A 14,067-nucleotide genomic window follows, 5' to 3' on the forward strand; every position below is an offset into this window, starting at 1 on the left:
GAACTCTTCCTTCGCTCCTGACGAAACGAGGCTCTTGACGTCTGTCAAGCTCTTGACGCCTAACTGAAGAGAGCGGAAATCCTGAGGAGAGAGCCTGTCTGGCTCCTTACGCCTTACATGCTCACAACTCTTGCTGGGAAGAGGAGGAGAGCCTATCTAGGAGAAAGATCCCGAGCTCCAGCCTGCACTTCTGACCTCCTACTAACAGGCTCAAAAGCTTTTCTAGCCAAAGGAGATTTAGCCGAAGGAACGTTCTTAGACTTCTTCACCGGAAGTGAGGCGTCCTTCCGACGATGAGAAGTCCCGGCAATAGACTCCGCTAAAGCCGCAATCTGCGCCTGCAGACCCGCCAGGATACGCGCAGGAGATCTCTTAAACTCCTCTACAGGGGACGAAGTCCGAGAGCGAACAGGAGAAGCGTAACCGGACGAAATCTTGGTTCTCTTGCGTTCCACTTCTGGCTCTTCCGCGAAGGATTCGGGGCTGGAAGGAAGGGCGCAAGGATCCTTCCAGGGCCTCTTGAGAGGGCGAGACGACTCCGAGGCGCTCCATCTACGCTGAGGAGAAGGCGACGAAGATGACGAGAAGCATGCCAATAACCTTCTTGGTTCGATCCAAGGCAGCCTGGAGCAACAGGACTGCCGGGGACGCCTGACCGGTGGGGGTTCTCCCTAACCTTCCTGCGGCTTTCGACTTTCCTCCTCCACTGGGTCTGGGAGTCTGGAAGAGGTCTAGGCCTGGAAGCGTTAGTGAGCCGGTCAGACGCACCCTCCACTGCACTAGGGGCACTGCACTGATCACTTGCACTATCATCACTCTTACCTTGTCGAGAGCGAGCGAGGCTCTCCTTACTCCTGATCGAGGCTCTCCCAGAAGCAACTTCCGAAAACGAATCTTCGGGTTCAAAGCTGGGCGCAGGGGCTGAAACTGGAGAAGGAACTACTTCTACTACAGGATTCTCAGCGTCAACTTCACTCACCCTCGATCTACTAGAACTCTTTGAAGAAGCCTTGCGCACCCTATCCTTCTCTAACTTTCTCACATAAGAAGAAAGAGCCTTCCAACCATCCTCATCCAAATTCTCACACTCTTTGCAAGGGTTAATAAAAGAGCATTCATTCCCTCTACAAGACGCACATACCGAGTGAGGATCTAATGCAGCTTTAGGAAGCCTAACTTTACATTCCTTCTCTGAACAAACCCTAAATAAACTAGGTTTCTTAACTTCAGAATCATCCATGATTATAGATATGTAAGAGAAATCCAAAAGAAAAATCCAAAAAACAGTCCAAAAAGCGTATGCCAAGCCAACAAACAAAGGGTACTTCACCAAAATCCAAATCGTCGGCAACGAGAACGAATTTTAACTATCGTAAGGACTGAACAACAGGTGTTGTCCAGCCGGCGACAGAAAATAATCTGACAAGAAAGGGGGACTGGTTCTTACACCCGCCTCCCAGCGGCGGGTAAGGTAGATCACCTGACCTTCCTGTAGCGTGTGCCGCGAGTTTTGAATTTTCTGTCGTGACGTCAGAGACCTAAGCTAAGTATATATCTGGCAGGGAAGTTCATGTACAAAACTGCTCTGTAAGGAACATCATTACTCAAGTGTGTAGTGTGAATTTTGCACAAAAAATAAAATAATGTGTTTAATGATTAATATAAGACAACACACCAGACAATCACACAAACCGCACTACCAAAACCAGGTAAAATTGTATACTACTAGCATTACAGGCAGACAAATTAATAGGCATACACACAGTGAAGGCTCAAACAAACAGGTTACAATATTTTGTAATAATTTTTAAACATATTTGAAAACAGTAAACCGGACACACTAACCAGTTACCCCTCAAGCACAGATTCTCACAAATTCATTACGATTACTTCCACATCAGAAATCCTAATCACAGAACATGTAACAATGATGGTTAACTTGAAATGAAAATAAAAAACAGACTGAGGTGAAAAGGCAATGCATGAGAAGCACATGAAAAGAAAACTAAGCATAGTGAAGAGTACTATGTACATAAATGTCTGATATGGATCTAACCAATTTAAGAAGTAGCAGGTGAGACAGGGAGCCCTCCCCAGTAAAACTAGGGGGTTTTGTAATCCTCATGAATTTTTTATGGAAGGAAAATGTTTCAAGTTAGATTAGAAATGGATATAAAATTAAGGATTTTGACCATAACTTAAGAACAAATTTTTCAATATATCAACATTTTGACTGCATATGAAATTCTCCAGAACCCGTAACTAGCGATATGTATTGTACTTGAACAGTACGAAGCAGAATGCTTATGAGGCTATGTGCTCAAGTGTCACCTTGGGTGTCATGTTAATAGTGTAAACTTGTCACACTAAATTACTAAAATAAACAATGCAGTGTAAGTGTTAAAAGTCTAGAGGCAAATGTTTGTGAAAAGAAGAGTTCGTTTTTGTACAACCTACTAGTATCTAATGTAAAATAATAAGATTCAAGAACAAAACTGTGAAGTGCCCTTCTGATGTCACTTATGTACACAGTAAGAAAATGTAAAAATTACATAAAAAAAATATCTTTTTATAGCAACGATTCAAAGAAATACATATTTTTCAATACAGCAACATTTAATGTTCCAGTTTGTATGCTTACATCTTTAATCAAGCTTTAATAAAATTAATAATGTGACAATACACAAAAGCCAAGTATACTGTGAAGATACCTTTCTTATTGATCTAAATCAGCAATGACACAGTAATTTCAAGTGATAGTGAAAAAGACTAGTGTACATTTGCAAAGACTAATTTAAAAGTTTTGAAGTTCATTTATAGAACAGCTCTGAGGATAAATTATCAATAAATTAAGTTCGTATGGATACGATTAAATAACACGAATAAAACCAAAACACAACAATTAGGAGTAAGATTATTGTAACTGTCAAAATATTGCCACATGCAATTAAAAAGTATGAAATAAAAATGACTAAATGTGAAGAAGCAATACAGTGGTCTCATTAAGACAGGCTTTACCTTTAATGAAGGAACCAATTTGGATTTTCGATCTGCCGTGGGTTTGTCTTCAAATTTCTTGGTAAGATCTGACATAGCATTTCCTCCTGGTCTTACAGGTTTCTTGGCCTTATCCCCTCCAGTTGGAGGTTGCTGTGAACTCTGATTTTCCCACATGGCAGCAGCTTTGAAAATCTTGGACTGACGTTTCGTGGAATCCGTGCGAGCGGGCCGTGCCTCGTTGGAAGACTCGGAACCAGCCCGACTACGGGCTGGCGTTGATAACAGAGACGAGGATTGACTGGCATCTTTACTGGAATCTGGCGTGGAATCTGCTTCCTTCCGCCTCTGATCACCAGCCGTTTCCCCTTCCTTCTTCAAACTTTCTTCACTAGCTGCATCTTTACCCTGAGTATCATCCATCTTCACCACGGGAATGTTTAAACCCTCAGCTTGTTTAATTTTGTCTGCTGTCTCTTGCAAAATCTTCTCTGTTTCATCTACTTTAGCAAAAGAAGGAGAAACTGGACTAATAGCTTCTCCATTCATGACAGGCACTTCTACAGACTTATCTTCTACTTTAGTTTTGGAGGAGGTTTTCACTAATGACTTAGACTTTACCTTTTTCACCTGACTAGGTGATGGAGATTTGGACTTAACACTTTGTGTCTGAGAAACTGGGCTAGTTCCAAGCTTCATTGGGCTAACAGATTCTCTTGACAATGAAGAATCTGAAGCCTTAAGAGTGGCATCGTTTGACGCTGAGGATTCCATTGATTTGGTGCTTGATGAAAGTTTTGCTGGACTACCAGCAGGCGAAGATGAAGAAAGAGGAGGGAGTTGTTCAGTTTCCATAGGTTCTGACTGTTCATTCTGAGGTAAACTACCCATATCATTCTTACCACTATTACTTTTGCGCGTTTTTGCATCACTAGATGAAGATCGGCCTAAAACTTGGTCCTTAGGAAGTGGAGGCTTCAAACTTAGACCTGGTAATTGGTCCTCTGATGTACTAAGGGGAGCAGTAACCTTAGGCTTACCCATCTCTAACTCACTTGACTCTTCCCCATTTATCACAGTTTCAGTAACAGATTTACTATTTGCACTAACACTACTATCATCTTTCACAGTTTCCTTCTTTTTTGTCGTACTTTTTCTTCTTTCTTTGTCATCAGTTGGCCTAGTCAATGACGAGTCTCTCTTTTTCACACTTTTCTTTCTTTCTACTTTATCGTTCTCACTGCTGTCCTTACCTATGGATGATTCTCGCTTCTTTACGCTTTTCTTTCTCTCTGACTTTTCACTTACATCACTAATATCACCATCCGCCGCAGGTTCAGACTTTTTGACGCTTTTCTTGCATTCCAAGGAATCACCATCAGCTAATTGATCTTTCTTTTTGGTACCAGTGCTACTCTTCTTTCTCTCTGCCGACTCAACCTCAGGCCCTGCTGGTGGCCGTCTGCTACTAGACACATCCCCTTCTTGTGAGGTACTTTCAGATTTACGTTCTTTACGACTAACTTTTGGTGTGCCTTCAACGGTCGATTCCCTTTTCTTTTTCTTTTCTATAACCCCAGACTGGTCAGCTTTTCTCTTTTTATCCTCTTCTTTCTTTTTCTCTTTCAGTTTCTTTGTTAGTAACGCGTCAATTTCATTATGATTAACAGACGAAATAGCACCAAGAGAAACTGAGCGTGTAGGAATGACGGGCAAGGCTTCCGGAGGAGGTGGCGGCAAGTGAAGTTGAGGAGGAGGGCGCGTCGCCTCTGAGGTAGGTGGCGACTGTAAGGCAAAACAGTAATCACTACTGAATTAAATGTTTAAATGTTATCCAGGTCAGGAACAGCTACTGAATAAAATAACCTAAACTGTTTACAAAATCATAAAAGTTAGAAATCATAAGGTTTAAATTAATACAATCCATTGATCAGCCAACACTACAAAGGAATTTGAGAAACTGAGCCTAGAGGAACATTAGCAGTTGACTACAGAATTTGTTACAAGCACTAAATTTAAATACAAAAATATGTAAAAGACATTACAAAAAGATCTGGAAATTTGGAACTCCTGTTTAATCACTTCAGTCTTATCCAATATGGAATTTAACATCTCAAAGTATTACAATAAAAGGCCTAGGTAAATTCTTGGAGGGAATAATTGGCCCAGAACCTCAAAATCCTTTCCTTCTAAAGCTAAGAACATACTGTAACTTGTGTTACAAAATGTCTAAGCCACCGTGATTCACTTACTCTCATGCTCTCATCTTCCTCTGGCTGAATGAGCATGTGCTCAGAGTTGATGTGTTTCGGAGCAAGTGACAGCAGTAGATCGAGGCGTACGGGCGTCTGGTTGGCTAAGGCCTCTGCAACATCTAAACATGATTCTAAGTAACCCTCGTTGACCCACCAGTGACTGCATATGTCTTCTATGGTGGCTCTTTTGGAAGCCGAGACCGTAAGCATTTGACGAATCAAATCTGAAGCACCTGAAAAGTGAAACTTGTCAGCGGGAAGTCATAATTACTTTACAAATGATCACAAACAACCAGCGCCAAGCTTGCAAAATCAATCACAATAGTATATTAAAGAACAGCAATGGCAGAATCAATGGATAATGGCAAAGAGGAAGAATCTACAAAATTAAAAACTATTCTGTGACCTGAAAAAGCAAACATTTTATATGACCACAATAAAATACCACCACAGACAACTGGCCTGTTACTTTCATTCCTCCTCCTCCTCCTCTTGCGAACTAAAGTCCACCTTCCTTCATTTAGATGAGTACCATTCAGTTCTATTCAAACCCAACTCTGTTTAGTTTAGTCAGAAAAGTATGAATCAGAAGGGACAGGCTGATCAGTATATTGCAAAGCAGAAAAATACACACAGAAATATTACTACTTTAGTTTACAAGACTGCACTGTGGCACTTTAGGACATTCAGTGCTAAGACAGTGAAAAGAGAGTTCCAATGGTTGGACAGCAACATAAAGAGATCCAGAAAATAAATTAAATAATGTACTACAAGGATTTAAAGGTGGCACTAGCAGAAAACACTAAATTTGAACTGAGAATTAACAGTTGGAGGTGTTGTACAGCAAGACTGAAGAAAGGAAGCAAAAATAGCGGCAAAGTACAAGGCTAAGAAGTGGGTACAGCTGGCACAAAAAGCTGACACTATGATCTAACAGTTTACCAATAATGAAACTTTATTCCACTACACATATGACAAGTGTATAAAATACCTTTGCATAGAGTACCTTAATAATTGTAATGACATTAGATTGCTGTTCTTACTCATAAAAAATTATAATCTAACATGAAATATATTTCTGGACTGATAAAAAATCTCTAAATCTAGCTAAGCCACTGCACAGAAAGGAAGATACAGTACATGAAAACCATAAATATGAATATGCTCAAGGAAATATTGATATAATAGTAGCTAATGGGATAAGGATTAGTGGGCTAAGGGATTCCTAAATTATAGCTTTGTAAGGACTGTCCCAATATGGTACTGTTAATAGCAACTACATTTGCAAGAGACAGATGAAAGGGTTTACTTGACTATGCCTTACCTAAACTGATCTAGATAGACACATAGACAATTGCTAGATGACTATCAAAAACTGACAACCCTGGTGCTCTAGCCTATTCACTGCCATATCAAACAACTATTACATTATACTGAATAATATACTGGATTAGGGTGGTGACAGAACCACTAACTACACATACACAAATCGATGAATAGGAATTATAAGGAACACAGAATTCAGAGATTTGAATTATGGCATGAGGGTTGAGCACATTCACAAAAAGTTATGGGTAATTTCAGAAATACGTACTAGTGATAAGGCATGGACAAACCCTGACATTTACAACATGATCTGGAGACATACCAATTCTACACAACTTACTGGAAGGCTTTTTGGGCTCGTAGTAGTCCCCTTGTGTGATCTGCTTTACTAAACGCTTGAAATTGGAGCCATCAAATGGCATGGCACCATAAACCAATGTATAAAGCAGTACCCCAAGAGACCAGCAATCGACCTGGAACAATAACAGTTACCACTTACCAAAAGTACCCTGATAATGATGATAGCACTCTATAATTATTACCCCTGTCACTTTCAGTCGCATAATGATAGATCAGTTTTTTTAAATTACAGAACTTACATGGAATATGCACAAAAAGATGCTCATCCAAAGTAATATATGGATACTAAGACCAATGGCATTGCCACAACTTAGCAATACATATTACTTTTTATGGATGAGACCACAAAGTACTTACTTCTGGACCGGTGTAAGGAACACCTTTAACGATTTCCGGAGATGCGTAGAGGGGAGATCCACAGAAGGTATCTAGCCGATGTTTATCGTCAAATACATTTGAAAGACCAAAGTCGGCAATCTGGAATCACACATTATTTGCTAGCTCAAGAGTGAAGTTATATGCCAAGGAATTTAAATGAGATAACAGTATATGTATTACAGCAATGTATGCAACACACAGAATGGTGACAAAAGTTGACTAACAAATGAACTTCAGCGTACAGGCAAAGAGATATATATATGAATATGAACAAAAATTACTAGTATAAACTGCAGTGTATAAAAATACCTTTAATAAATGCTATACCTGCACGATACAGTAAATGATATCGTGGCTAGATGTAAACGTCACCATAAATTATATTTTGGAAATTCACAAACTCAAAAAGATACAACATGAAATACAGACTCACTTTTGCATTTCCTTCCAAGTCCAATAAGATGTTTTCTAGCTTTAGATCTCTGTGACAAATTTTGTGCTGGAAAAAAAACAAACAAAATGTCAACTTTTACCTGATCTTTTCATGAGTTTAGCCTGAGCACTCACTAATAATCTAGGAATATAATATACTAAACAGAGAGAATTAACCTTGAAATATGTTTCTCCATTTAAATGATTTCTGAATATAATTCTATGCGTTTCAAGTAAAATAATTATTTGTAGATTTAATATCATTATTAAGTAGTTTAAACTGCAACAAGTCAAAATAATTGATTTTCCCAGTGCTGGCCCAACAGGTTTGACCTGAACAGTCAAGTTTTGGTTTTGTTTAATATTTTGCACTTACAATGAAGATTCTGAAATTCCTTCAGTGATTTGTTCAGCAGAATTTTGGATATATTCACAAGAAATGGGTTTGTCAGTGCTGACCTAAAGTATACCCTGCTTACATGGATTTGGTCAATTGGGTTATCTATTAAATATCCATGGGTCATAACCAGTGCAACCAATTCAAATACATTTTTTGTTTTGATAAAGTTCTATGCCAACAGTGGGTTTCGACTACAATATATCAAATTTTTGGATCTTTTATAGACAGTGACTCCAAGGATTTTCGTGGGTCGTTATCTAAGAATATTTCTTGGGGTCATTGTCTTTATATTTAGTCTTTTGCTTATGTGTTTATGGTAATCCCCAAAAGCTAACACTAAACACGCTGCAAAGGTGGATACATACATACCAGGTTAAAACCAATAGGGGTCACTTCTAGGCAAGATCCAAATTCTTTAAACTCAATAAACTGCCATCCATTTACTGAAGATATCTGACATGGTTTTAATGGCATTGTAAAATTCCTTATGCCAATTTGCAGGTGAAAAATCCATGACAAACGCCTACATTCTTGAAGGTTTTCAACATTGTACTAAAGATCTTTTGTTTAATGACATTCAATAAAATTGGCAACTTGAATATATTCAAAATATGTGAATGGGAATCATTTTTGTGATGGGGGAGGGGGTGAGAGTTAAACAGCCTTTGGAATACTTTTTTGTCAACATTTTACAAATAAAAAGGAGGCATCCCCCAGCTATAACCGGAATGATTTCATCGGTAATTTACATTACAAGCTTTAATCTCAATATTCACAAAGGTGTCAGAAGTTCACTTGCAGATCTAAGGCTCCAGATATAACAGCAGAGCTAAAGTAAATGGTTCTTTTATTCCAATTTCCCATCTTTATTTATTCAATCGTATTTTTCTGACTGAGAATAAATACAAAGAGGGGTATGCTTTTGATCAAAGTCTAGCTTCGACAAAAATACATCCAAAAATAGCTGGCGAAACGCATGAAACAATGGACGAGAACAGCACTTGAAAAGTTCAAATGACCATCCATGTTAGTCACCGCTAATGTGACCTGAACTTGACATTTTAGGGGCCAATTTTGGCCAATAAAACTACACAACATCCATGATACATGTCCTACTGACGTCATACATCCCCTCTAAATATAGTATATTAAGTTATAAGAGGCTATAAAATCATTTTCACAGAGGTTTTTCTTATAGTTTTTGCTAATCTATCCATCAACGGGACCATCTTGCTTCTACACCATAAGGAGATATAGTCCCTCACTCTCAAACTCAGAACATTTGAGTATTTCTTGGTTTTATATTTGTTGGTAAGTGATAAAAACATGTCACTACCTCAAAGCTGAGACAACAAAATGCAATGCAAAATCCTAAAGATAAGACATTTTGTTTATATGTATATCAATTTAGAGAATTACAGTTCAATTCTTACTTTTTTATGTTATTGAATGAACAGTGTAAAGAACAGATATATCTGAATTATTATTATTATTATTTTTTTTTTGTATGGTGGTTTTGCGTTGCATGGAACCAGGGGTTATTCAGCAACGAACTCCCGGCCACCGAGTTGGCAAGCCAAGACCATACCACCACGCCACTGAGTCGCTCTCAATTCATATTAAAAACAAATGAATACTTCGAAATATAGGCTTTACACATTTTACTAGCTGATCTTAAATGTGGCCTATCAGAAAGTCAGCATGATGAAAATATTACTCATAATAATCCCCTTGTGGTAGCTGTAATATCAGGTCCTTTAGCCAAAATGCCTAAGAAGGCACAGTGCACACACGTGATCACTTTTACCTTATGGCAATAGTAGGTAGCCGACGCAACGTGCCGGAACACCCGGCGAGCCTCCTCTTCCGAGAGAACCTTCCTTTCGCTCAGGTAGTCGTAGAGTTCTCCTCCGGCCGCGTACTCCATCACCAACACCATCTTCTCTCGGTTCTCAAAGACTGGAAGGAAAGATCTCCTGAGAGAAATGCTGTGACTCCAGGAAGGATAGAAGATTTCAAACCTCCACTATACATTGCGAGTTGTGGTTACTCACCCATCACTCCAAAAGTAGGTTATATACTTTCATAAAGTAGGCTACTACTATATACTTTTATCTGATGATACTTCAAGAGGGAGACAGATAATACTAATGCACGCGACCAAAATATATGGATCAAGCTACCAACCCGTGGGTATAGGCTACCCACGCTAGTAGACACACCGCACCCACCTTCGTATATATGGATGATTTGCGGATGCTGAACGGATGACATAATTTGGATCTCCCTCCTGATGCGGATGAGGTCCTGCTCGGTTTCGATTTTGGCCTTCTTGATGGTCTTGATGGCAACCTGTATGGATGAAACAGGAGCATCAGTAACCTAGCACAGTCCCGATCTTCTTTTGTCAGTGAAATGATTTATCAAATTATGACATTTATTAATAACGAGAATTTCCAAGGATTCTAAACATACAGAACCCTACCTCCTGTCCGGTCTCCTTGTTGACCGCCAGCTGGACCTTTCCGTACGTTCCTTGGCCCAATTTTCTGATGATGTCGAATCTGTTATTAAAGAAAAAAAGGATATATACATTGGTATACTCATTACTGAAGACATTAAACATATAAGGTTCTTCGTTACTGTCTTAGAATACAGGTGTGCAGATGCGTATGTACCTATAGTTAAAACAAAATCACAAAAACAGTATGCAAACTCCTGCCGTGATTTTTATAGAAAATTTATATCTGTGGATGCAGACGAAGTGAGAAAAAGGCAGATTCCCAGAAATTACATTCTGTCCGGCGTTACATCTGAGAATAACTGGGAATATCTGAAATATATTACAAGAGGGTAACTTTAGACAAGGGTTTGTATTGGTGCAATGTTACGTTCAAACTCAGTAGACTTTATCCACTACTAGCCATATCCTTAAATTCAACGAGTGACTGACTACAAGTTTATATTTAATCATTACAATATTAAACATTACACTGATTGGAAGACAGCTTATTTAACGAGTAGCCTTTACCTAAGGAAATTCCGCGTACTTTATCACAAGAGAAATAATAATAATAATAATAACTTTCGTTATAATAATATATCACCTATGGAACCGACCCTTACGAGGTATTATTTCTTCCACACCAATTCCTCTCTCTCTCTCTCTCTCTCTCTCTCTCTCTCTCTCTCTCTCTCTCTCTCTCTTCCACGTCGCTTCGTCCTCAGGGGACGAAAGGATGATGAGAGGTAAATCTATATCTGCCAACGGTCCACCGTCATCTGGTTCGTCCATTCTCAGGTCTGGCAGGAGACTCAACCGGACTGATTAGTCTAGTGGACTCTATCGTAGTCAGTTTGCTTCATTCGCGGTTTTTAACCTGGTAGTGGTGAACCCCCCTTGGACGGGTGAAGAGTCGTTAGGGATTTCTCAGGTGGGGACACAAAGGGTTCGTGAGGATATAATCCATTTACATGAAGTATTTGAATTAGCCAGTTGGGATTTTAACAGCTTGGTGAGCGTAACTTGGTCTGATAGATAGACCTATGGCTGCCATATTCGTGTGATGTTCAGCAGTTCCGTGGAATTTGCAATGTTCTGGCTTTTGTTGCATAGAGACTATATGTGGAATTTTTCAAGCCTTTTTTTGTCCCTGGAATTTTCATTAAACAATGGTTTTCCTACCATTTTGTTTTTATCTTACCTTTTCACAAGGGCCACCATTTAAATATACTTTGAGTATATTTAAAGGAACTTGGTCGTATACGTGTATGTGTTTTTTTTCTCGCCGGAATTATAAGAGATAGAATATACATACATATATATATATATATATACTATATATATATATATATATATATATATATATATATTATATATATATTACTTTATGTATGTATGTTTATATATGTTATACGTATGTGTGTGTAAAGAGAGAGAGAGAGTATAAATCTACGTGTGCAAGCACTTAATACATATGTACATATTACTACTCATATGAATCTCTCTCCCTACACATTTCTAGACCAATTCATAAACTTATAGATGTAGTACATATACATGTCAGTCGAGTATTATCTCTATCAGCCCGTACATAATTATATAAGTCGTTCAGTTACTTTATTTACAACATTACATAAGCTTATATAACTCCCCCCCCCTCCCCCCCCCCCTTCGCTCCTTCTCTTATCTCTTTCTCTCCGTCTCTTCTCAATCTATCTCTCTCTCTCTCTCTCAGTATCAAATTACATATGGCCAATTCGCTCCCATTTCATGCCCCCCCTCCCCCTGCGGCCACCAACAACTACACAAACACAACAGCCCATGTGGGTCGTATATATATATATATATATATATATATATATATATATATATATAATATATATATATATATATATATGAATCAAGAAGGGAATTATTATAAAAAAAAAAAACAGGTATTTAGGCAAAGGCCCAAGCGCTGGGACCTGTAAGGTCATTCGTCGGAGCTGAAAGAGAAATGGACGGTACAAAGGTGGATAGCAAGACGGTATAGAAAGATAATATGAACGGAGGTACAGTAAAAGGAACGAAATAGGTTGTAGCTATCGACTGTAGGGACGCTGCAAACGCCCCTTAAGTATTTAATGCCTACAGCGCACCACGCGAGGTGCACTGACGGTACTATAACCCCGCTAAGGGTTGGGGGGAGGGGGGCTATGGATCAAAAACCAAATGTGATAGTACTAAGGACCTCCAGACGGGCACGGGTACGTTCTCTCCCGATGCCCTTATGGCTGTACGTCACGGGATGTGAGACATCTTGGATGATGTCACCTGTACAGCAGAATTCTGCGAGTTTAGGTGACGTCACTGTTACTGGGAAGAATATGCGTCACTCGCTAAGTGTGGTAGATGTCACCGAAGTCACAAGTACAACCAAATTTTAAATAAATTTGTGTTTATCCAAACTAAACGCACCTACTACGCTTTAGTATATGTTGAATATTCGTTGCGCATCGCTATACTCGGCTGTTTCAGACTCGTCTTGACCAAAAACAAAGTCCTATCGCTATCTGGGACCGCCCCCAAATGCGTTCACAATTCCACGCGCAGGCCTGCGATCGTCTCCCAGATGGAGGGATGATTATGATAATAGCTTCAAGTAGACTGTTTTTAAGTGTAAAGTTACTCGCAGTGCCATTTTTTATGAGCAAATACATTTTCCATAGACTTAAACAATCGCGGAATTGTTTACAGACGAATTGTTGAGACGATACCCTCTGATTTCTTTACGGGATTAGTGCGCATATCCTTGCCTGAGTAGAGGGAGCTTACCAGACATCAATTATACGATGAAAAAATTACGGTCGCATTCAACCATTTCTTAGATAATACTAAAATGAAGGACGAACTCTTTCTTACTCCGGATAAAAAAATTTTTTTTTTTCCATTTTGTGTTGTTAAAAATGGTCAATTCTTTTTTTTTTTTTTACTGGTCTGTTTAAGACCAATTCCTCACAACGGCTTAATTTTTTCACATCTTGGGAGAGAGAGAGAGAGAGAGATGCGTGGAAATGCATACGTATTACAGTACACAATAATAATAATAATAATAATAATAATAATAATAATTTTTTTGGCACTAATAAAAAATGAAACAATTATAAATAATGAAATAATTTAACCATAAAAACTAGCGTTAAAAGGCCGACACTTTCTAATAACAATAATAATAACTTTGAAAATTGAACCATAGCCTAATAACCTCAGGAAAAGTTATCACAACATCTATAATAAAAAATGAATAACAATAAATTGATCTAACCATTCTTATAACAGTCACAAAATCAACAAATAACAAAAACACCAATAACAAAAAATAGGTAAAAAAACAACAAATAGAAAAATAAAAAAAAAAACATAACAAAAACGGCTAA

At 38.5% G+C, this 14,067-nt stretch overlaps 1 protein-coding gene across 1 annotated transcript in view; it reads right to left on the minus strand.

Annotated features, from left to right (window-relative positions):
• The window catches only part of LOC135199461 (serine/arginine repetitive matrix protein 2-like), a 91,934-nt gene that overhangs the window by 77,349 nt on the left and 518 nt on the right, over positions 1-14,067 (minus strand). The window contains 8 exon segments of the mRNA XM_064227535.1: positions 3,019-4,782; positions 5,250-5,485; positions 6,919-7,051; positions 7,296-7,415; positions 7,750-7,815; positions 9,956-10,107; positions 10,380-10,500; positions 10,634-10,712. Coding sequence (XP_064083605.1) covers positions 3,019-4,782; positions 5,250-5,485; positions 6,919-7,051; positions 7,296-7,415; positions 7,750-7,815; positions 9,956-10,107; positions 10,380-10,500; positions 10,634-10,712 — 2,671 coding nt within the window.

The sequence above is a fragment of the Macrobrachium nipponense genome, chromosome 25, assembly GCF_015104395.2.
Source record: "Macrobrachium nipponense isolate FS-2020 chromosome 25, ASM1510439v2, whole genome shotgun sequence".
Classification (NCBI taxonomy): Eukaryota; Metazoa; Arthropoda; class Malacostraca; order Decapoda; family Palaemonidae; genus Macrobrachium; species Macrobrachium nipponense.